At 40.2% G+C, this 26,297-nt stretch overlaps 1 protein-coding gene across 1 annotated transcript in view; it reads right to left on the bottom strand.

The window, feature by feature from the left end:
- The window catches only part of pdhx (pyruvate dehydrogenase complex component X), a 38,818-nt gene extending 13,166 nt beyond the window's left edge, over positions 1–25,652 (bottom strand). Inside the window, exons 1-6 of the mRNA XM_032524641.1 lie at positions 25,424–25,652; positions 18,309–18,392; positions 16,133–16,233; positions 7,352–7,560; positions 6,158–6,256; positions 46–211 (exon numbers count right to left, since the gene is read on the bottom strand). Of these exons, the coding sequence (XP_032380532.1) occupies positions 46–211; positions 6,158–6,256; positions 7,352–7,560; positions 16,133–16,233; positions 18,309–18,392; positions 25,424–25,559 (795 nt within the window). The 5' untranslated portion in view covers positions 25,560–25,652. The remainder of the gene's footprint in view (positions 1–45; positions 212–6,157; positions 6,257–7,351; positions 7,561–16,132; positions 16,234–18,308; positions 18,393–25,423) is intronic.
- Between the last annotated feature and the right edge of the window lie 645 nt (positions 25,653–26,297).

Below are 26,297 nucleotides of genomic sequence, written 5' to 3' on the forward strand. Positions count from 1 at the left end.
GAGACAGTGTGTTTGTGAGAGAGAGATTGGGTGAGGAGTACTTACCGGTGCTCCCGGTTTCCCTGGCACAGAGAGAGGAGGTATGTTGGGTCTGCTGCCTGGGGGTGGAGGGGCAGCAGCCGGGGTGAGGACAAGACTCGGGGCAGCTGGGGCAGCCATGGCTGGGGATGCTTTTGGGGCAGGAGAAGACTTCAAGAGATTTAATGCGTCTCTGTTAAAGTAGAAATGATAAGATGCAGGCATTGTTTCATGTAGGTATTTGAATATTTTCATTCAATGAAATGTGTACAATAATTTTCACAAAAGGTCTGACCCGAAACACAAATACATTATAACTGCCCACTTCCTGATGCCACGTCTGCATTGATGTTGTCCATACAAATAGGAATTCCTGTGTATAGGCTTCACTTATTATTGGAATTAATGTACATCTAGGTTGGCATACTTTATACACTGTTCCATAGTAACCAGGAGTAACTCTGGAGTTACACTTGTGAGTTGGTCACTGGGTATTTTCCATAATGAGATAGAGGAAGAGGAGGAGTGGTGGGGGCGAAATGGTAGTCGAGCAAACTGACACGGTAAACTAACACTAAACACATTAGTGCATTGGCTCACAAAGAATATTATGTCTGAATAAGATTAAATATTCAAGCTGTAAACACATGTTCATTCACACTTACATGGGAACAAATGCATTGCAGCCTCTTGTGAAATATTTTGCAACTGCAATAAAGCTTTTGTGGCAATTTTATTAAGGTCAATCTTGTGCACATGTGAACAACACTGATTCCCAGTATGCCTCTGCTAAACAGATGCACTATGCTATTTCAAGCCTCTGGCAAACTCTTTCTTTTAGTCCGGTTTTTCTTAATTTCTGGACTTTATTAAAGATGGCTTAATTTCTACGGTGAAAAACCAAATGTTCTTCTGTGTGCAAAGTGATGACATTTTTTATTTTATTTTTGCTTTTGCTATAATAGATAAAATTAGAATTGTATGACCAACACAGACATAGCTTGATAGTACAATAAGGCATTATTCACCCATACTGTATGCTTGGCAAGCTTACTGTATAAGTAGCACTGTGCTAGTTTTACTGTATCAGGCTCGTAGAGAGAGGTAACCTTCGGTTATCAGTCAGTGGATGGTCATGAGAATCATTTGATAGTCACAAACAAACCCATCAGGGTAAAGCTGGACAGGATCAGGTGGCAGCTGCTGCAGGGGACAAGGTTTTCAAAATCTTGGCTTCATTATTCTTCCAACTGGCATGGCAAACCATGGACATCTCAACTTTTCAAATAACATCTGTTTCCTACTGCGCTACAATAAAATAGCAGAGACCAGGCCAATACATTTGGTCTGATTGGTACAGACACCTAGTGTTATGCTGCATAGTTTAATGACACATTTTACATCTCCGATAAAGGGGGGGGGGGCTAACTACAGCTAACTTTAGGGATTATTTTTTCCTTAAATGTAGGAGAAAGAAGGCAAGAATCATTACTCTTTAATTAAATACATTATGTTATAGTTAGAGATAAGGGGGGCGTTTCTCAGAATAAGATGTCTTCTACTGCTACATTTCCAAAATACAGTATATTTCTAATTAGAGGAGCAACGATGAATCGATTAGCTGTCACTATTAAATTAATCCCCAACTATTTTGATAATCAATTAGTCCCCTTGTGTAATTTTTTTATAAAAAAAAAAAGATTTGGATGATTCCAGCTTCTAATATGTGAATATTTTCTAGTTTCTTCGTTCCTCTGTGACAGTACACTGAGTATCTTTGAGTTTTGGACAAAACAAGACATTCCCCATTTTTCACCATGTTTTGACATGTTTATAGATCAAACACTTAATTGATTAATCGACTAAGAAAATAAGTGTTAGTTGCAGCCCTATTTCTACTACATCAAATTACTGCAGTTTCATAAAGGAAGGAGGGGAGGTGACCATGTGATTTGGGTCAGGATCCTGCAGACTGCTACATTGGGTATTGATAGAGAGGGATTCGAAAAAAGGTCAAGTAAAAAGGGAATCACACTGTACTAAAAGATTTGCCCAGGATTATTTTTTTTTCCCCCCATTTATTTTTGGTCATAGCTTTGAAAGAGGTGGGAGGGGCAGGTATCAGGTGTGCCTGCTTGAAGCTCTCTGGTTCCAGTTCAGTGCACAGGGGTCCACCTACCCACACACATCCCGTCTTTTGTCTGGACCAGCTGCCTCTGACCTCAACGTGTAGCTGGGAACAGTCTGGGCCCCACAGCTATTTTCTCTATGTCCCTCTTTGAGCTGTATCTTTTTATTTCCTCTAGCACTAGCTCCTCCTCTCCCGTCTCTCCCCCTGTTTGGAGTATTTGTTTGTGGAGAGACTGAGAAAACTTGGAAATCCCCCAGCTAACTGAAGAGGACCACGTTGACTAATGATTACAGATCACCACGTGAAAAAGAACAGAAAAAAAGCACAGCAAAGAGGTTTTATAATATTATACACATTGGACAACATTATGTTAATAAAAAAAAAAAAACTATTCTAAATGCTAAGTTTTGCAAAACCCACAATATTTGCCAGTGAGAATGTATTAGGAGTATCTCGTATACATTCAAGACGAAGTCAAGTCAACAGCAGCCTGCAGTGGACACTTGACGATGACGCCATAGATACCATTTCTGTAGCTGGATGGCATGTGCTTTTCACACCGACCATTTATAACCTTACTGACAGTGTAGGCAAAAAAAAAGCCCCTGAAAGACTGGGGAGAGGTTGAGTAGAATATTAAAAAGGGAACGAGGCAAGGGTCCCATGCACATCGGCCCACAAACAAATAAATTGTCTTCTACCGCCATCTAGGACGGGCTCAGACAGGAGAAAGGGTCTTCAGGCTTCATGGAAGCAACCCATTATGGCTGAAAAGAGGACTATGTTGTAGTCCAACTGGTCATTTGAGAAGATGCACACTTGCAGGAAATTGGCAGTTTCGCAATCAAAGTGTTGCAGCAAGGAGATGTAACTTTGCAAGACTTAAAAAAATCTAACTAATATGACGGACTTTGTTATGCAACTAACTAGAAGTTCTTTTCTACAGTCCTTTCTAAACAGCATTAGGTAGAAGGCAAACCTCGTCAAGAACTACAGGAAACGTATGATCTCTGTAATTGCAAACAACGGTTTCTGTACCAAATATTAAGTTCTGCTATTCTGCTGTACCAAATACTTATGTCATGCAATAAAATGCAAATTAATGATTTAAAAATCATACACTGAATGTTTGTTTTAGATTCCGTCTTTAACAGTTGACGTGCACCTATGATAAAAAATGACAGACCTCTAAATGCTTTGTAAGTAGGAAAACCTGCAAAATAAGCAGTGTTTCAAATACTTGTTCTCCCCTTTTTATAACTTACATGTTTTTTATCAGCACAGCTCTGGTGCTCTACATTCCAGAGAGTCATTGATCAGAAACCCTCTCTTTGATAAGGAATACCTTGGTCAAGGTCAAACAAAACTACCCATATCAGCCAGTCCCCATTGCCATTTAACTCTCTTTTGGGAGTGTTTCCATTTGCAGTTTAAACTTGTGAAAGTGAAAATTAGACATCCTTAGTTTTACATTTATTTCAAACTAAAAAGCACAACCAAAACAGCAGCTTATAGCCAACCGTAACCCATACTGATGGCCACAAGCTGGCTACAAGAGCTTCCTTGTTGGAAGTTTCCAAATTTGTAAAAAGTAATTTATGCTTAATACGTGAAATCTGAAGGGCCTGGGCATGGTGTGATAAACATCATTGAAACCTTTACCCACCACTGTGCTCGTCTTGCCTCTTAGCTAACATTATGACAATAATGAAAGAGAAAAGTAATAGAAATGTCTTTCTTTGTACCCAAACTGTTTTTAAACCTTGCTGGGGATTATGTAACATGCTATGATCTCATCCCTGGGTTGCGTGACCTCTTGTTATTCATGCCCACTATAGAGGGGCCTCACTAGAGCGGAGGGTGGAATGGGAGGGGTACCCTCGTTTCAGTCTTATCTGATGAACCAAAGGACAAAGGAAGGGAAATTGGGTCCATTCTGCCCTCTCTTAGAGGAGCTAACCCAATGTGAAGCTATTCTCTCCAAGGAGATTTGGTTTCCAACAAGAACAGAACTCTTCCGTCTCAAAACATACCTAAGCTATAGCCTATAGGTTTAGCTATTCTGGGACATTGAATTGACCATATCTAAATGTCCAAAAGACTTTGGCTAAAATGAAACGAGGACATCACAAATGTTGGCATCAATTGGCTACTCAATATGTGGCAAATATGTTTGGGAACATTTCAAAGGATGTTTCCTTTTTGTAATTGGTGACATCAATTACACTACATCTTACAGATTTATAAAGATATTTTCCCAACTAATAAACATTTTACTCATCAGTTTCCATTCCTGAAATTATATATTTATTACCCTCAAGTGTTTTTGCAAACCGGAAAGCTAGTACATGGAAAAAGGGAAATAATACACCTTTTATTCCCAAGCTAGATAGTGTTTTAAAAGTGAAGCTCAGTATACTGTTTTTTGTCAAGAAAAGTCTCTTTAGGAAGAATGTGCATTGATTTTTGTGAAACCCCTTGGCGTCCAGAGTCTTGCAGCTAGTTAGGTAGCCTGGGTCTCAGTAAGTTAATTGGTGAGACTCCAAATCTTGAATCCTACAAATGGTTCAAAAAAGTGGTAATTGAGCAAGCACGCCAAATCAAATCATTGAGATATAATTACACTGCATAATTATTTAAACAACTGGGCAGAACACAATATGCCACTAACCTAGACAATAAGTTACAGCTTAATACCAAAGGAACAAGACAACAACAAACAGAAAAAAACAATTAAAAAAAAGACTATTCTAGGCAGCTTTATTTATTCTAAACTGGCTAAATAAGGAGGCATGTGATATGAGACAATTTCTCAGCGTTAACACACTCGTTATTGGTATTGATAAAAAGGGTGCTTGTAAACCTATTAATTGTAGTGGTTCAATTATAAATCCAGCTTTAAAATACCCTTTTTTGCTATATTCACAACAAGGTCTGCATTAAGGCTTTGCTCAATTTCTGTGAGTTGTCATTCTTTACTGTGTTTGGTTATGAAGCTTCATTTATATTTCTCTATTACTGTCTAAGACACAAATCTAAGAAAACATATGGTCTGCGTTACTATGGACACTAGTGAGTCCTGGAAACTGGGTTGCTATGGCGACCAAAGTTACTTAATGAGATTCCCAGCAGGGTGTTAGGTGGGAAACGACAGCATTCAATCCGTTCCCTGACAGCAGGTAACCATTAGAGCTGTGTGTGTGTGTGTGTGTGTGTGTGTGTGTGTGTGTGTGTGTGTGTGTGTGTGTGTGTATGTGTATGTGTATGTGTATTTATAGCTTTCTGTAGTGTGAAATCCCCATATAACAGGATTAAAGTACCTAACATCAATAACCCACTCTTGGTCACATTTTTCACTTATGTAGCATCTCCCACATTTTCATTTTTATTCACACTACCTGCACTGTATCTATAACCTGCCTTGCTTTGACTGACATCTTTTTTCCTCAGGAGATACTTCAGTGTTACAGTGGCCACTAGGGGGCCCCTCTAATCTGTGCCCTTGGGCTATAACTATGCTAAACAAGCACCTAACGCTGACGCTTTCCTTTCTGTGTTAACAAATAAAGAAACCAAAAACATTTACAGAAAGTAATATGTAATAGGTAATATTAGAATAGGCTGTAAGGATTTTATAGTCCTTTGTAATGGTTTTATACTTTATATAATTACAGCTTCTATGCCAAAACACAATTTCCATCATGAACAAGCCAAATAGTTCTGCTTTTTATAATCTCAGACTGGGTCCAATAAAACTGATGTCTGGGTGCCTGGATGCCTCAGTTGGTAGAGTGGGCGCCCATATATAGAGGTTTATTCCTCGACACAGCGGGCCCGGGTTCGACTCTGACCATCAGTCCTTTGCTGCATGTCATTCCCCCTCTCTCTCCCCCCTTTCATCTCTTCAGCTGTCAATAAAGGCCTAAAAATGCCCAAAAGATAATCTTAAAAAAAAAAGAAAAAGGATTGCTTTAAGGAGGCCTCCACAGGCCTTAGACCTATACTCACTCCTTGGTTATAAGTCCTCTTGGTCCAGTGGGTGTAGCCAATTTTGGGTCTATGCCATGGGTGTCCAGGATATGTCTTGCTGCTGGACTAAGACGTAACCTGGCAGAGAATAAAGAGATTAAGGCACAATTTTACAATAGTTCAAATTTTAAACTTGGTACTTTTGCTTTTAGGGCCCAACATTCATTATTTTGGTTTTATATATACACATCACACCAGACATAAGGGTCCTTCAGAAAACCTCCCGGGCCAGCAAAATGTTAAAGTATTTCAGTCTCGCTTTAGGATATCACTGATCGGACTTCTGGCTTAGCTCACTTATATTGCCTGATAATCATGCTTGCTATACAACACATCCACTTTTCATCTTTCACCCTGGTCAAGCTGATGCCACAAAAGTGCAAATCTGAATATGTGGACGGGCTGAGTAAAATGTTTGCATAACAAATGGGGCCTGTTCATCTGTGGCAGCTCTTTTGCTTTCAACAGGAGTTTTTATTGCGTAATCAGGGGTGGGTAGGACGGTAGGTGGGTAGGATACTGTAGATTTAATATTCAAGAAGTTTATTGTCATAGCAGTTAAAAAATGTGTGAAAGGCTGATGCTGAGAGGCTCAATTAAAGGAAATAATACCTGAAATAAGCATGAAGCAGCAGGAGCATCTCATTTTATATCTCATTTCATGTATCTTATCCCCGCTATCTACCTAGGCCAGTCTTTTCTTGGCTTTGCAGTTCCATCATACAACTCAGTGACACACAGCCTGTGAAATTATTAACGTGTTGTCCATTGATAATATCCACAACAACCAAGACAAAACATACATCAGAAAACATCAAAATAGATTTTGGAAATGCTGTTAGCTTTTGTAACACATTTCAACTTGCATGACCTGATGTTTATGCTAACATTTCACTAGTCACTAGTAATAGCTAATGTGCAAATCAGATGTTTCAGCAACACTAGAACAATATGCAGGCTCTAACGGTGGGTACTTTAGCAACAGATTGAAATATAAAACAAAATCAAGCTTTACGTGTGGTAACATGATCGTTTTGGGGCTGAAACACCGTACAAATCAAATTCCTTTTAAAATGGCTAAATTGTAGGTTTAAATTTCCACAAACACTGCTGCCAAGAAGATGTGACAGTGTGCAATTTAAGCAACTAAAAAATGGAGGGGGCGACACTTACGGTCCTGACGTGACTGGTTTTGGTGGAGTAGCAGGAAAGGCTGCAGGAGGGGGCATAACTGGGGCAGCGGCTGCATCTGTAGCAGGTGGAGATGCAGATGGAGCAGCAGCATCTGGAGCGGGAATCTCAACCTGCTTCCAGTCCTGCCCTTCCTCCACCATGAGGGCAATGAGAGTGCCCAGGCGCACATTGCGACTTCCCTCCTCCATCTGCAAAGAGGGGGAGAAAGGTAGTTATACAGTAAGCACACTAACACTGGTTTAGGCACCCGATGCGTGCAACCGCATTTAGAGGGATAAAAGGAAAAGTCTTTGTTGTTTAGTTTTGAAGCAAATAATAAAAAAATATAGACTAGGGGAAAGTAATAGTGAAGCTAATCAGTTAACCAGTGGTCATTTAACAGATACACATCTTGACAGTCATTTTTATCCTGTCTGTTGTATTTATGGACAGGATATCGAGGCGTAGTCTGGTTGGGGAGGGGTTGCAGTTTGGTGGGCTCAGGATCTCATCGCTGCTTTTTGCTAATGATGTGGTCTTGATGGAATCATCGGCCTCTGCACTCACTGGATCGGTTCACAGCAGAGTGTGAAGTGGCTGGAATAAGGATCAGCACCTCTAAATCTGAGACCATGGTTCACCAAGGAAACTGATTGAGTGCCTTCCTCAGGTAGGGAATGAGTCCTTACCCCAAGTGAAGGAGTTTAAATACCTTGGGGTTTTGTTCGCAAGTGAGGGAACAATGGAGCGGGAGAATTGGAGCAGCGGGTGCGGTATTACATTCAATTTATCGCACCACGAAAAGAGAGCTAAGCCAGAAGGCAAAGCTCTCGATCTACCGGTCCGTTTTTGTTCCTACACTCACGTATTGTCATGAAGGCTGGGTCATGACCAAAAGAACAAGATCCAGGGTACAAGCGGCCAAAATGGGTTTCCTCAGGAGGGTGGCTGGCGTCTCCCTTAGAGATAGGGTGAGAAGCTCAGTCATCCGTGGGGAGCTCGGAGTAGAGCTGCTGCTCCTTTGAGTCGAAAGGAGCCAGTTGAGGTTGTTCAAGCATCTGGTAAGGATGCCTCCTGGGCGCCTCCCTAGGAGGTGTTCCAGGCACGTCCAGCTGGGAGGAGGCCTCGGGGAAGACCCAGGACTAGGTGGAGGGATTATATCTCCAACCTGGCCTGGGAACGCCTCGGGATCCCCCAGTCGGAGCTGGTTGATGTGGCTCGAGAAAGGGAAGTTTGGGGTCCCCTACTGGAGCTGCTCCCACCGCGACCTGATACTGGATAAGCGGATGAAGATGGATGGATGATTATTCTCATTCAAATCAATTTCTATTGTGCAATTTTCTCACCTCTTACCTTGACAAATCCTACAAAAACACAGATGTGCTGGAATAGGTTCTTGAACTGCAATGGATGCATTTCCATGCTGTTCAACGCGGTCAACCATTGATTCACTATCATGTTTCAGAGTAATCCATATCAACCACAAGCTGTACTCTACTCTCCCGAAGCTGTGTGCAAGGTGTTGTTTCTCAATCAACATTGATCAGCTCTAATGAAAGGCCAGGCACAATTCACAGGCGTTGAATGCCGCACTTCATCTCTTTTCAAAAGGTATCCACTAGTGACCAGCCAAGCATCGGCCCAAATAGCAAAGATATATCAGACCCTGACTGTGCCGTTTTATATTCAATCATCCAACGCCACACTGATCCGCAAAGAGATTAAACCTGCAATTTCTAGCAATGAACCAAATTTACGTAAAAATACGGTATGATTTCACAATAAAATGCTTCAAATTGAAAGCGCCATTAGTAAATCAACAGTTACTAACATATTCCACCCCGACCCCCTCTCTCTAGCAGGCTGGCAAAATCAAAGAATCAAATAATCAGCAGCCCTCCAATAATCATATCCACCTAAGTGGAAAGAATGTATGAACACCTGCGCTCACTAGAAGTAAAAGCAGGACTTCAATGCTTATTCTTCATATTTACAAACTAAGCGATGGTGGTGAGCATAAAGCTATAGGTACTAAACAATATTCGGTGCAACAAAAAATGACTTTGCCCCAAGTTGTAAAACATATAAAATGACAAAACTTTCAGATAAAGTATTCACCTTAAACAATGGATCTGATGTGCGATTAATACAGAACTGCATTGCGAGGTGATAGATGAGGGTAAACATAAGGCTTCTCAGGGAAATCTGAACTCACTTTCCAGAGATCCCTGTTCTCTTTAGCCCCAATGGGACATAGACATGAAATATACTTCCCACAAAAACTGTGGTAGTGAAACGAGCAACGCTGCGATGTTTGATACGTTGTCACGAAAACCACCAATATATCTGTGTGTAACTGAAAAGGAAAACATAGGCTTTGACTAAAATGATGGGATGCATAATATACTACATTCATTCACTGCAGTATGAAGTGCTTACAGAATCACACCAGCATGTGCTTATGCGCCATGCAACACCCGCAAAAGATGTACAGTGGGGTTCGAAAGTTTGGGCACCCCTGGTAAAAATTTGTATTAATGTGCATAAAGAATCCAAGAAAAGATGGAAAAATCTCCAAAAGGCATCAAATGACAGATTAGACATTTGTATATGTCACAAAAAGTTAGATTTTATTCATCCATCATTTACACTTTCAAAATAACAGAAAACAAAAAAAAGGCGTCTACAAAAGTCTGGGCACCCTGCAGAGTTAATAGCATGCACCGCCCCCTTTGGAAAGCTGAAACCTGACAGTGTCATGGATTGTTCTCATTCATAGTTTGGAAAAACCAGTTGATGTCAATCTTCAGGTTTTAAATGCCCAGACTCATCTGACCTCGCCCCAACAATCAGCACCATGGGTTCTTCTAAGCAGTTGTCTAGAAAACTGAAAAAGAAAATCAGTTGACGCTAACAAAGCAGGAGAAGGCTATAAGAAGATAGCAAAGCATTTTCAGATGCCAATATCCTCTGTTTGGAATGTAATTAAGAAATGGCAGTCATCAGAAACAGTGGAAGTTAAATCAAGATCTGGAAGACCAAGAAAAATATCAGAGAGAAAAGCTTGCAGGATTGTGAGAAAAGCAAGTCCAAACCCACGTTTAACTGCACGTTCCATCCAGAAAGACGTGGCAGACACTGGAGTTGTGGTACACCCTTCCACTATAAAGAGATACTTGTACAAACATGGTCTTCACGGGAGAGTCATCAGAAGAAAACCTCTTCTACGTCCTCACCACAAAAATCTGCGTTTGAACGTTTGCAAATGAACATATAGACAAGCCTGATGCATTGTGGAAACAAGTTCTGTGGATCGATGAGGTTAAAATAGAACTTTTTGGCCGGAATGAGCAAAGGTATGTTTGGAGAAGAAATGGCAGAGAATTTAAAAGAAAGTCACCTCTGTCCAACTGTTAAGCACAGGGGGGAATCAATCATGCGTTGGGGTTGTATTGCAGCCAGTGGCAGAGGGAACATTTCACGAGTAGAAGGAAAAATGGATTCAATAAAATTTCAACAAATTTTGGACGCTAACTTGATGCCATCTGTGAAAAATCTGATGTTAAAGAGAGGCTGGCTTCTACAAATGGATAATGATCCAAAACACACCTCAAAATCCATGGTGGTTTACCTCAAGAGGCGTAAACCGAAGGTTTTGCCATGGCCTTCACAATCTCCTGACCTCAACATAACTGAAAATCTATGGATAGACCTTAAAAGAGCAGTGCGTGACGGACACCCCAGAAATCTCAAAGAACTGGAAGACTTTTGTAATGAAGAATGGGCAAAACAAAAATCGAAAGACTCTTGGCTGGCTACAAGAAGTCTTTTCTTGGCCTCTTTATGCACATTAATACACATTTTTACCTAGGATGCCCAAACTTTCAAACCCCACTGTAACTGCCAGAAAGCATAACAGTTCCAGTGTATAAAAAATACCCATGAGAATGTATCATAATTCTGGTGCCACAAAATTCGGACAAAAAAAAAAAGAAAATCCTACATTAATATTATACAGAATTAATTTTTACAACCCACCCAAATAGACTTGCACCTATCCAAAAATTCGGTTTGTAAGGAGGAAACAAATACAGTGCGAGTACAGAGTGACAAATAGAATGGTGCACTATACAAATACTAGTTAGATGTGTGAATTTAATGTTGTTTTGCAGCAGATTCTCCATTCATAGCTCCACCCCCCACCTCTCAGGCTGAGAATTTATTTCTGGTGCTTGACCCCGAGGGAAACCTTATTAAATATTTATCCTACCCTTATTGTAATAGTACTAATATGGATTGGATGAATACCTATACGAATACATTGAACTGGAATTTGTAAGGCATATCATGTTGAACACCACTCAGCCTTAACTGACAGAATGTGTAGCTGGGCAACATAAGAAAACCGTTACCAAAAAGTGCAATAATAGTGCCTGCAAGGCTAGTGCATTTTTCACAAAAGTGAAAATTTTGAAAACCATGACAACAAGGTTGCCACCTCTTTAGGGGTACACACACACACACACACAACACACACACACAAATTATCACAGTAAAATTGCATGCACTGTCAACAGCATGCATGCTGGGTAGTTGCATAAACAGATGGTCAGGACAATGTAGTGGGGCTCAACACTGCCATCAAATGGTTACAGAACACGCTGAAATCTACGGTAAGTACATATTATACTCACAGCCCAGCTTTAGTAATGGTTCAAATGTATGTGGTTTCACTTTATGGTCAAAGAGGCAATGCTTAAAAAGCTACTGGTAAAATGTTGTTGTTCCATTTTGTTTCTGTGAGTTCAAAGAAATATTTAATCTTTACAGCCTAGAGCATTGAAAATCTCAATCTTAAAACAGTTTTAGCAATCAAAGGGAGCAATGAATAAAACTAAACCACACATTTCGTGCCAGATACAGTTTACAGATTTTAATAATTAATAATTACATTATGTGTGAATCTACACATAATCGATGGAGAATCTTTCCAAAGCGCTCCAAAAAGCTTTCTGCTGGAAGAGGGACACGTATGATGGGCATATGGTGTTTTGATTTATACATACATCTTTATTTGGTCTACTGTCTATGTTGTTTTTATGTTGTTGTATGGTCTTGAATAGTAGTTACTGTGTCGTCTCTTCTTGATTCTTGTCTGGGTGGGTGGCTAGACAGGGGGATGGCTAGGGGGGTATGTCCATGATGCAAATTGTATATTGTATGTTATGTGTGGTGTGTTAAAAGGACATTGTGCATTCTCTACCATTTTGCAACAAACAAATTGTCTATTTTATAACTGGATGGATGACCACTTCTGAATAAAATAATTAGACAATGCGTTATCTCTGATCTTTATGTTGTGTCCTCGCAGCTATCATTTCTTTGATGCTTAAAGAAAATGGTCCCACGATTGCTCAGCCTTTCCTACGGCATCATTCTCACTGTGAAAACTCTAACCCATCTCAAATAGGGCTCTTAAGGGACCTCTCCTGAGCCCATCAGCAAGGCTAATGATATTACAAAGTCAGACTAGACCATTTATGAGGTTTAACCTACTTATATAAAAACTGCTGTTATCATACAGCGATACGAGTCCCCAGAGAGTCCAAACAGCTCACTTATAATAAGCTTATCATAAACAATTCTCAACATCCCTTAAACTTAATTAAAATGGTAGCTATTGTAGCTGTAAATCTTGTGATGTAGATTTCATAACACATGATTATTTCAGGTTTGACAGTCACATCAGATCGTGGTCAAACATTGTACAGAGGAAGGTACAAATAGGACTAAGCCCAGATTAACCCCTGATTGTATAGAGTTGAGTAGGTTTATTTGTAAAAGGAAGGTGGATTTAGCCTAGAGTTCCATATAAACAGAAAGGGAAGGAGTGAGATATTTTTTGAAGGAGTGAGACATGGTCTGGCTCTGATCAATATAGCATGACAGATACCGCGCAGAGGATTGCAGCCACAGCCTTTGTCTTAGCATTACCAGTCTGTCAGCCCAGTGCGATCTCACACACACAAAATAACAAAACAATTTAAGCTGCAACGCATAAATCAACTCATTCCTTCAGGGCATCATGTTAAGCTGTTAAAGCCTGTTAAGCTTTCTAACCATATAACCACAATATGCTGGGTTGAAACTGTCAAGGAACCTTCAACACAGGCCATTTCCCTTTCATGTATTCCATATTTTCTATTGCTCTCCACTTCTTGTTTTCTCTATAATGAGTCACCACAATCCTAACCACTTTCCCTGATGTACTGAAGAAAAATATGAACTGTAAACTAATTCAATTCAGCCAACAGCGTTTAGCCCACAGACAATTTACTCTCACTTTGAAATTCTGGATCTGTCTCAGCCCATTTTGAAATAAGAGAATGCTCCAAGATTAGAAAGTGATTTATCCTAAGGATTGATTTAGAGGACACATGGATGCTGGTGTTTAAATTGATTCCTTAAATGACAGTGTGTGGAGATGAAGCAATGATGGGAAAGGGAATGATACATGGGAAACTGAAAGGTTCGCACTTTGGAAGGTCTTGGATATCTTCATCAATGTATCTTTTTATTCGTACATCTATCAGTCCTTTGTCATTTAATCCAATATATCAATTGCCAGCTCATCCACAATCGACTACATTCTGGTGTACCTATCAATATATTCATCTCAAAATTTCTAGAACCGTATTCTCCATTTAAAGCTCAGTAGCATTCATATTTCTACATATACGAACACAGAGAAGCAATGAGCATCTATAGTATGTATCTGCAAACACATGTGTCCTTTTCTACAAGCTTTGATTGATTGTTCCCAGGGCGGATTTTCAGATTGAAGCCCTCGGGTCAGGGTAGAGCAACGCTGTGAGAGTATGATGAGATACAGTAATCTTTGTTAACAGTGCTACTGCTCCTACCCCCAACATCCCTATCCCAATATGAGCACAATATTTCCCCTGTTCTCTCACCCCAAAGAGCCATGGTTGGAAATTGGTAAAGGGCCATAAGGAGTACTGGACCCCCATAAATTACCCCTGTGGAGCGCAGGACGTTGCATGCCTACTGCAGACTGTCCAGGCGTTTGGCCGCAGGCAGGTAATTATGGTAGCCTCTAAATTAGAAACAGACTGGGTGCTTGGCAAGCCCTTGTTACATTTCAGAGATCTAACTCACTCTGACCCAGACAACGTGGATGTCAGATTGCCCCTGCCATGTTAGGGTGCACAAATCTCTGAAATATTGCCACTAGCTGTTGCTTTTTCATTAATTATGCACATAGGAGAGAGAGAGAGAGAGAGAGAGAGAGAGAGAGAGAGAGAGAGAGAGAGAGAGAGAGAGAGAGAGAGAGCTAGCTACAGGGCTTATCTAATGCAGACCATCTTTCTCTGCCAGATTCAGCTCTAAAAAGGCCCCTACCCCCAATTCTTGGATGGTTGCTATGGAAACTACCTCATATCCACAGTGGCAAACACAGGGATGGAGTAAGGGAATGTGAAAGAAAGGAAGCAAGTGAAGTGAAATGCCAGGGGGGTTAATTTAGCCATTTCTAAGTTTGTGTCTGCGCATGTCAGAAAAGATTGTTTTGTTCATGAACAAGTATAATAAATAATAATATATTCTGGTGCAGACTGGTTGCGTATTTGTTTGGTTTTTAAGACTGCACAAAAAAAAAAAAAACACATCTGCTAATTAAACCCTGCTCCACCAGAATGTGAGCATGTCCAAAATGACATGGCACGGGGACACGCCGGGTTATTAGATAAGCCACTCTCTGTGACATGGAGCAAAGGTCCAACAAAAAACTTTTTTTTTTTTCAAATAGGGAAGCTAAAAGACAAAGCTAATGTAAATGTTACTTTAACTACCAGGAGATCTCCCCCTCCTTCCCATTTTACATACTGTCCTCAGATCTCTCTCAGATCAGTAAAAAAAGCTATTGAAGATTTAAAAAAAAAACATCTTCATCTTTCTGTTCAAGGGGACGAACATGTGGTGGGCAAAAAACAAAACAAATCTGATCACTCGGTCTTTGGCAGCCTATTAAATATTCAAACAACATGATGTAGGGGGGAGGTGGGGTATTTGTCACTGAAGACAGCTTGTCAAAGTGTTGTTGTCCCCGTATAGGGAGAGCGGATTTAACAAGCGTAGCCAATTAGCATAGGCAACGAGGAAACCCTGGAACATCCACACAGAAATATTAACATAACGTTATTCTATCTATGTGAATATAGACTCTAGAGCTGATTAGAACGATTAAACGATTAGTTGTCAATTTTAAAATTAATCGCCAACTATTTTGATAATCGATTAGGTCGGTCTGAGTCTTTTTTTTTTCAAGACAAAAGTAAAAATTGTTGGATTCCAGCTTGTTAAATGTGAATATTTTCTAGTTTCTTCTCTCCTGTGTGGCAGTAAACTGAATATCTTTGAGTTGTGGACAAAACAAAACATTTGAGGATGTCATCTCGGGTGTTTGATCCACATTTTTCACAATTTTTAGACATTTTATAGACCAAACAACTTGTTGATTAATCAAAAAAATAGTCAAATTAACATACTATGAAAATAATTGTAAGTTGCTGCCCTAATATACTCATTTCAAAAACATAGCAATAACTACTGCAAATTGCTGACTTTACATAGTTTGAATGTTCAGTATAATAACAGAATGGCGTATACTTTGTCAACCCTCTACTTTCATACGTAAGTATATCTCTATTCCGGTATCTAATCATCTCTTGGAGAGGTGTATCTGTGTTTTTGCTCACTCACCAATATCTTTGCCATGATACCGTCATCATTAGATTCCAGGGTAACAACGGCCTTGTCAGTCTCAATCTCACAAAGGGCATCACCGGCTGCCACTGCCTCACCTGCAAAAGACATCCAAGAATACATCTAAATATGAACGTTTGTTTGTCATTTTAAGCAACTAAGTACCAAAACAATCCCTTAATTACAAAAGAGGTCTCTGACCTTAGTTAAAATGCAAATGACTCATTTTAGCTGCTATGATTGCAAATGAATGAATCATAATCATCAGGAGCATGTTAAAAACAAAAGGCTCTTTCGCCGGGGCTTTGCACACACAGAGAACAAATGAGTTATCATACAAATGAAAGCATTCCATTGAAGGGACAAAAAAGGTTATGAGGGACATGATGTGCTCGGGCTTTGGCCTACATATCAAATGAAAAGAGCCTAATCAATGTTTCATGGGAAAGAATGTGAGATACAGAAACACAGCGCGTTTGAAAGAAGGCGAGATCTTTGCCTATCCTTGGAGTGCCAGTAGATTCCCACTGGTCCACGGCATCAGAGAGATGGAATATATTAACATTTGCTTAGCAATGGAGATGGCAAGAAGATGGCAATTAGGAGCCACTGGTTCAGTTCTTCCACTTTGTGCTACACCCATTTTATGCAACACTCTAAATGGGGCTTCCAATGGAATAATGTACAGACAAACGGAGCCTATTTTTCTCCTTGGACAAAAAGAAGAGTAGAAGAAAAGCTATTGCCGTCAGTTGTCCAGCTCAGTCGTACAGGAAATCCTAGTTAGAAATTAATAGGTAATGTTGAAGATAAAGAATGTTTTGGGTACATTGTAGCCTTAAGCACTTAGCAGAATATCTATTTCATGTAGAGTCAAGAGTACTAGGCATGGTATGATTGAATCCTCTTTGTGACATATAGTATGTCCATGCGTAAAGAAGCGAGGAGGAGGTATAGTGTGTCAGAAGGTCAGATTTCTTTCTACAGGCAGAAAAAAAGCTGTAAGAAGGTGCCTGGGAATGGAGCTATTAGTAGGAAAATCAAGAAAGACAGTGCTATGATGATAAAGGCAAAACTGTACCGAATCAATACCTCAATTGAAAAAGAGAGTTTGTGGGATATTAAGAGATGCTTGGGAAGGGAAAATGAAGAACAGGGTGGGTGGAGGAAGGAGTGGACGGGGATGGGTGAGGGGAAGGTTGAAAGAGCAGAGGGAGTATTGACGTCAGAAGCCCCTGAGAGCAAGCAGGAGTGGAGAATTCAAAATTGCATTTGTACTTTAACACTGTATGACCCCGGGGGTTAGGTGTAATGTGCAATATCAAAGATTAAACAGTCGACCTGAAGACCTTTCGCCTCTGCTCAACCAGACAGCCAACGGGCAATATAACAACAAAAAGATATTTAGACTACACAGGTATGCAGGCCGAGGCTATGGTACATTATCTTCACACATAAATCTACGAAAATAGTTGTTTGGATGAAACCTCAAAATGGACAACTATGTGGAAAAAGCTTCTTTTTTTTGGCATTCCAGTGAGATGGTTATTTTAAAGTCTAATTCAGGGATCCTTCAAACAAGATTCCATTGTAGAACAATTAATTCCATTACCCTGATATAAAATGTGTGCTTTTTGAAAGCTCTCTTTAAACTCTATGGTTGATTTAGGGGTAGAAAAGTAGCATCCCGGACGGATTTTTTCTTGTCACTGAGAATTTGTCTTTTCCTTTCTCACTTCCACACACATGTACATAGCTCACCCCAAGTCACAGGAGTACATGGCAACACAGCAGAGCAGCCAATCAGAATTCAGTATGCTGCCTCCTGATAAATGAGAGTGTGACTGAGGCGCCTCGCTGAGCAGAGTTGCTAAGCTGTGATGAATAGTGACTGCTGTGTTTCCTTGAGCAAAGTAGCCACCAAATGCCCTCAGGTGTTTCCAGTGCTTAGTCCTCTGTCTTACAGAGCAATGTGACAGCATCAAGTAAATGATTAGTGCCAACCTTGGTCCATCGTTGAAGGGAAAAGAAATGCTGAGGTTTTTTAATCTGAAGAGCACAGATGCAGAGGGTGTTACTGTAGATTAATATGTCAGAAGAAGTAAAGCAGTAAAAATGAGAGCTTGGGAAATGAAGCATTGTGTCATGTGTTTTTTTTTTTGTTTTTTTTTACCTTCCTTCTTCAGCCATTTGACTATGTTTCCCTCCTCCATAGTTGGGGAGAGTGCGGGCATTTGCACTTTGACTGGGCTGACACCTACAGGATAGAAAGAGAATAAAACAATTTACATCAGGGGCCTGCATTCTTAAAACTACATGAAAATAATACTCAGAACCTTCCTACAGCCAGGTCTTTCAGCATCAACCAGGCTATGTGAATGTCAAAAGAAATCAAGTTACACAACCAGAAGTAGCAGTGTTTGGCTGAGGCCTCGGGGGTTTCAACATCTTCAACTCGGCAGCAGGGCACGCAAAGAGACAGAGTCCCTACGACAGAACTAATGCTGGCAGGTCACTTATGTCATTGTGATTCCCCGCTGACACTGCACCAGAGGATGCAGAGACACTAGTACTCTTGCAGGGCTTTGAGCGACCGTCAAAGTCCCCCCCCACTGTCATCAGCTGCAGTCACTCAGAAGGGCAGGGTTCAACTGGCTCACGGCACTGTGGCAGACAATGAGTCTTCAGGCTGCCAGAGGCATCACTGCTTTACCACAACTAGCTGCAGTGCTAAAGAACAGTCAAGCGTACTGCTTAGACATGGACAAAACTCAAAAGGAACACCCCTATGTTTAGTGTATTATACAGTATTGTATACTGTACATGCTCAGTGAACTGCTCACATGATGCAGGCATTTATGATGTAAGGCCATAGAAAGAAAAAGTGATATAGATACAATGGATAAGTGAGAGAAAAGGAAACGGATTAGGCAGAGGAAAGGGAAGATATGAATAGGTGTTTTTTTTATTAGATGTGACTCAAACAGTTCAAATAGAACTAATGAGGGATATAATGATGCTTGTACATGCACATATTTCTTTATGTTCACCAGAAGAACTAAATAAAATCACTGGAATAAACTATTGCATGTTGAACTACCTTTATAGGTCTTGCTATGAGTCACAGTGCATGTTGTTATCAATCCAATACAAAGAAATGAAGAATCAAAAATCCTAAAAATATGGTCCTCTCAACTCAGTGGTTTCCCCCCATGATTTTGTTTACTATAAGAGTTACATTGGTACATAACCCTTCTTTTATCTAAGTGGTTTGGAATCAAATAAAGTAGCATTCACTCAAAAAGGCAAAGATAAAATCAAATTAGGCATTTAAGATGCCATGAAGGATTTTCTAAATGTTTAAATCCTGTGTGTTCTCTGGTCATGCTGTGTGCTGCTGCCATCTGCTGGATATTTGACAACATTACAAAACTTGAGTGCATCAATATATTTTTGTTGTTACTTCCTTATTTACATTTTCCTTTATTTTACATCCATATATAATTAAGGATGCATTAATCACTTGTGTGTGTGTGCGCGCGCAGCCCAGCCTATGGCAGTTTGTGCAATGGTCACGTGATTTAATCTATTGATTCATGTACAGATCACGTTACTGTCATTATTTGCGTGTGGTGATTACGAATTTTGAAGTAATGTATTTCAATGGGAAGACAATTTCTTGATCACATAACGATTAAGGTCTAGAGAAGTATCGACAAGCTGAAAATCTGCGCAGGGAGGTTGGACGGGGTGTTGGATGGGTCAAACGACACAGTAATTCCACCCTGGAGACAGAGGATCGCGTCCCACGTGTTGCAGTTCCTTTCCGCGTTATTCTCTTCCTACCCACAACCGTCCCGTTGTTGTCAGCGTGTCCTGCATGAGATGGTTCCTTTCTCTGGTCTTTTCTTTTTCCTACCCACAACCGTCCCGTTGTTGTGGCATTTCACTACTCCATTGTTGTGTCCCCCAGAGGCCACGGATCATGTCCCGATGCGAGATGTTGTTATCGTCCCGCGTTAGAGTCCGACCAAGGAAGGATTTTTAAGGGCAATACCAATACAAATATTTGGTTGAAAATCCAATATTCCAATATACAGTGTATTTTAAGAAAAAAATCCAGAAGAGCATAACAACATAAAACAGATTTCCTTAACATTAGTTATTTGTAGTTATTTGTGACTTCCCACTAAAATAATAATATAATAATTAGTTTTGTTATAAACAGAACAGAGGAACATCAAAATATATTAAAGTTCTGGTAAATAAAATGTGTAAAAATACAAACTTAAGATATGAAACTTAACGTCCTTTGAACAAAAACACAATAACAAAAAAAACTAATACAACAGGGACGCTGTAGAGCGCCCTCTGGTGGACAAACTATGCAAATCCAACACTCATAACATGGTTGACCGTCCGTTTTCATTTTATTTTTTAAATATCCATTTATCAAATCATTAATTTGTCGTTAAAAGGATTCTGATAAATGAATATTTTAAAAAATAAATTATAAATTATGTATTATATTACTATATCATTATAAATGCCGATTCCAATAGTTCGGTAAAGGCCTAATATCGGCCCGCCGATTAGGGTGACCACCCGTCCCGCGTAGCGCGTGCGCGCACAGCGTTTGAAGCCCAATTCACGCGTCCCGCAAATTGAGACCGTGTCACGCATAATCAATGCTGCTCAAAAAAAAAAGTTGGTCGCTCTATATCTTGGAGCCCGAGGCAGCCAAACGAACATTAGGCTCGTTGGACATGAACTGCGCCTGTAAAGTAGACGAGAGCCGGCGGCAGCAGCCGGGGGGTGGTGGGGGGGGACACTAAAAGCTGCGGTAAAGTCGGGCAGTTTCCAGCCGATTCCAGAACAGGAAGTGACTTTAACACTGTGGTGCGATTCCGATTTAATAAAATATAATCAGACCCACATATCAGCTGGAACAGTCTCTAGTTTTAATTGTAGCTCTCAAAGTGCTCTACATGCGATCTGATGATCTGATTTTAATTAACAACACACTGGAGATGATCTGTGATCTGAACGGATTTAGTCTCTCTGACTTCTAAACGTCACTATCAGCCAGAATGTCCAGAATAAGTCTTTAAATCAGACAAATAGTTAAAATCCCTCCGATTCGTTGTCATGACAGCGCAGGCACGTGCATACCAGACACTGGGAAGGGACTTTTAGGAACGCGCTTTCCAACTCAAAAACTGGAGAAAGAGCCCGAGTCTGAGCAGTCTGAGACCCCCCCACACCATCAGTTAGAAAGAGAAGGTGGGTACAAGGAAGACTGGCAGGACTCTTTAGTTTAAACTGTTCCTGTGGTGTTGAGCAACTACAATTCCTGTTAGTCCTATAATTTTATATTATAATGTATTTAAAGTGAATAAATTGTAATGAAAAATAAAATTAAATAGCTAAAGTAAATCGTAAGTGGAAGTGCATCTGTCAATTATATTATAATTGTATGAGATTTCAAAATATTAATCTTTATTTAGAAAAAAATACACATTGGTTCTATTCATGAGCTTACATCAGCAGTTACACATGTTCAGGGGCATAGGGCATTATTAATATACTATGCAAGGTGCTAGAAATGGGTAAACCAGTATTAGTGAGCCTGCCCGTGGGGGGGGGGGGGGGCACCGCTTCGCCAGGCAGTGTCCCACATTGTCCCTCAGAAACATACCACTTGTCCCCCCTTGGGCTTATTAGCAGGTGGTCACCCTACCGCCGATGTATCGGTCGGTCTCTGTCCCGCGTGTGGCGTTTCATTTCCCCGCTGTTGCGTCTCCCTGAGCAGCTATGTGTCATGGCAGTTTGTGAAACGGTCACGTTCGAAAATCGTGACATCTACACGTAATAAACGAGAAAATTGTGACCTGTACAAAATTGGTAAATCAAAATAACGTGAACATTCACAAACTGGCAGACCAGGTTGGTTTGTGTAACATTTTGTCACAGACAAGTACTACTTTCACAAGTAGTAAGACTATTTGTTCTGACACATCATAGTATGCACGGGTACAATTAATAACATGAACAGTGACCACATTGCAGAGCCATCATTAACGTGATTATTTATATCAGTACTTTGCCTTCTAAAGCATGTCAAACTGGCTGCAGTAAAAATCTACTGAAAGTTATGAGCTGCCTAATATAAGTCTAAGAGTCATAAATAAAAGGCCACACTTTAAAGAAACCCTATTAAACATTCGTCTAGCTCTTGCTTCTCCGCATTCCCCTCATGTTATCCTTTCCAACAACCAATTATTTGCCCCTGAACTCTTTCCCTGTGCCTGTTGGTGAATCCTGGCTAGCTGTCAAGCAGTTAGCTGTTCCTGACTGGTCCCTGCCTAGAAAACTGAAGGTGTAAACTGCTAAATAGTATCAAATAGTTGATCATTCAATTCAATGTTATTTATAGTATCAAATCATAACAAAAGTTATCTTGAGACACTTTACAAATAGAGTTGGTCTAGACCACGCTCTATAATTTACATAGCCTCACATAAGTAGTGATGATAATCGTTTCTTGAAATTGCTCATATTATGCTTATTTTCAGGGCTCGTAATTGTATTAAGAGGTTATATCAGAATAGGTTTACATGGTTTAATTTTCAGAAAACACCATATTTTGTTCTCTTTTCACCCTGTGTGTTGAGCTCTCTGTTTCAGCTACCGAGTGAGGCATCTTACTTCTGTTCCGTCTTTGTTGGGAGTCACACACGCACAGTAAGTACTGTTAGCTTGTCAGTTGCAGAGCATGAGGGCGTGCCACGCTAGCAGCTAGGCGAGCATCATCACTTCTGTTACAAAGTGACGCACAATAGCCACGGAAGTGAAGGCTGGACTACAACAGTGCGGTTTGGAGCAGTTTGTGAACAGTGTTTTTGGTTGGAGATGGTGCGTCCCTTTGGGGGGGGACTTTGGGCTTTTTCCCTTCATAAACCTATAACGTGCACACAAAAAAAGATATATAACACAATAAAGGAAAAAGGAAAAAGTCAAAAGGCATAATATGAGCACTTTAGCAATTGTGTGCTGATAGGCTTTTTTTTTGCCTTTTCCGACTGTGTTCATTTATCTAGCTTACTTCATTCACACATTTCACACAGTAGTGACAACAACAGGTGGGATGACTAAGCCTAAATGGTCTGTCTTAAAACCCATCAACATCATAATGCCAAGCATTGGCATAGTCTTGTTAATATTCTAGATAGGATTATAATGGTCACAATTGGATTCAAAAGGCTTTTTTGTTTCTTTTTTTTTTCTTTTAGAAGGTGCTCTAAGCGATGTCAAGCGTGTTTTAGGCTGCAACATTTGTTGTCACATACAGCACACATCTCTTCTTTTTCCGCGAGCTGCCTGTCCCCAAAACACACTGTAAAAAACGGGGTCTCTGTAGACAGCCCAGGGTCTACAAACGGCAACAAAAACAAACTGTGCCCACCTGCACCACGAACCATACACAAACAGTGTTCCAGCCAATAACCGTCCAAAAGGATTTGGGGGGGGGGGGGGGGGGGGTCGGGGGGAGGGGTTTAGTGTGCGGAAGCAGAGAAGGGAGGGGGAGGGTACGGGATGAGGAGGAGGGAGGGGCAAGCTAGTCTTGTTTTGTTTGAAAATACTTCCAACGTCAACAAGAAGCAACGTCACCTAACATCGATTAGAGCACCTTTAAATGGAAGACATTTCGAAATGTCACAGTAGTGAAAGAAAAGGTTAGCACTGTGCATGTCGGCTCACTGTCAGGGTTTACTAGGACACTTGAATAGAACAAAGCCATCGTTAATGTTAGTAGTTATTAGGAACACCTGTAATTACCTACTATGACAACTCAAAATGTCTGTGGTGAAAAAAGCCTTTAAAAAGGTGCCTTTCCACATGTAATTCATTACTTAGAGGTATTGTAAATGTAAATGTAAATGTGCTGTATTTATATAGCGCTTTTCCAGTCTTAACAACTGCTCAAAGCGCTTTTACATCTACAGGAAACATTCACACACATTCATACACTGTGGCCAGGGCTGCCGTACAAGGTGCCACCTGCTCATCAGATAAACATTCACACACATTCACACTCCAATATTGTCTGAAGTTCTACAATGGACTAACATTTTTGGTGGAAAAAATGCCTTCTTTAACTTGGTTTAAGTCATTCTAGCGTGGTATAGAAAGCCTGCATGAAAACTTATATTTGTGCCAGTTCTCATTAATATTATACGAGCTAAGCAGCTTGACTGATTGGCTAACAACTAGCCAATGAGAGCCTGGTTATCAGCATCCTTTACCATGAGCAGCTGGGAGAGCTCATGAATAGTAATGAGCTCAGGCAGCATGACGTCAGACTGACCAGCTTTTGTGATTGGCCTGATTTTCCGCTCATTTCTTTTCAGGCTAGAGCTGACAGAGGAGGTAGCAGTTCATTTTCACATTCACAACATAACACAAGACACATATGGACCTAACATGTTTCAAAATATGCAAGTAAAAATGTGGTTTTGTGTGGCAAGGAGCCTTTACGCTTATGACATTTATATATCTCATTGCTCATATATTTACTAAATATCTTGCATTTAACTTTGCAATAAAAGGAAGTGGGCCCACTCTTGAAAGAGTGAAAAACCACACGGGAAATCTAACATTTTCAATCCGCCATACTGACGTAGCTTATGCCATAAATGGAGACGCACACATTGGTAAATAACGCTGGTGGCAGCCTGGACTTATGAGGCGTTCTGGAGGAGCTGGTAGAATAACTAGTGGAACAAGTAACGTTAGCTGTGTCACATTATAAAAAGGTCAGATGCTGTTAGCAAAGCTTATGTACTTGAACCTAACACAAACAACGTTTGCTGTTGGTTGACACACTTTGCGTCTAGCTAGCAATATGACTCTGAAGAGATTAAATTACGTCCCTACACTCAAAACCTCTCGAAAATTCGCGAATGAGTTTTGTAAAAGTTGTAATTGATTTGACCTACTTTAGTCCGTGTGTAACCTAAACCATTCACAATGTCATTTATTCAGTTTATGGAGTCCTCTTTCTCGGAATCTCATGTCAAATAACACCCTTATTACTCAGTGAGAAATACGACATCCCTGTACGCCCATTAAACCACTCGCTCATTAGTTATCATGTTGTACAAAACGATATCGAATAACATAATTACAACATTATTGGAAATAGAAAACGATGGTAGCTAATGTTAGCGCTGACAGCACAGAAGAGGATACAGCTATCCATTAGCTAGCTACACTGTCAACACTCACCGAGGATCCATGGAGACCGAAAGAAGTGTCTGACATGCTCCTGCCATGGATGTGTAGCCCAAACACATTTATTAAAATTAGATAGTCTAAGACCAAATAAAATCCCTTGACGACCGAGACGCAAGGAAGCCGCCATGTTGTCGTCCTCCGTTGGTGAGCTTTGTCAATACGAATGCCTGACATTAAAACAGCGGAGGGGGAACAGATAGCATATTGTAGCATTTTAAGTGAATCTTATTAGAATTATAAACTCCAGAAATATTTAAACAAACGTCCGATGATTTATTGCCTACTTAGTCTGCACGGAAAATGTATTTTTGATTTATTAAGAGATCAATGATCAGGCTAAAAAGAAGTAACTGTTTTGGGGTCCTTCGAGGTCTTTTATATACTGTTCTGTTGCGTTCAAAATTGGTCGAAATCCCCAGTGCTCACTGATTTACTGCCCTCTGCTGGAAAATAATGTAGTTAGTACATACACGATAGTGGTCCTGTGTTTAAAACATAAATTAATATATATAAAAACAGATTTTTTGACTATATGTATACTTACACTTACTACACTTACTACTATTTATCCCAGTATCCTTTGCACTATGCTCCACATTTAAATTTTTTAATGAACTCTTCATTGCACTCATGCCTTTATATTGTTTCTGTTTAGAGTATGCATATATTGTGTGTATATTAGTGAGTATGTTTTTGTTTTGGTTGTTTTTGTATGTGTAAGCACACTGTGAGCAACGATGCTCCAAAGAAAAATTCCTCGTATGTGTCCTCATACCTGGCAAAGAAAGCTGATTCTGATACTGATTCTGATTAAATGTCCTATTGTTAACAGTAAACAAGCCCTTTTTAAATTGTCTGTCACAAG

Source organism: Etheostoma spectabile, chromosome 8, assembly GCF_008692095.1.
Source record: "Etheostoma spectabile isolate EspeVRDwgs_2016 chromosome 8, UIUC_Espe_1.0, whole genome shotgun sequence".
NCBI classification, from domain to species: domain Eukaryota; kingdom Metazoa; phylum Chordata; class Actinopteri; order Perciformes; family Percidae; genus Etheostoma; species Etheostoma spectabile.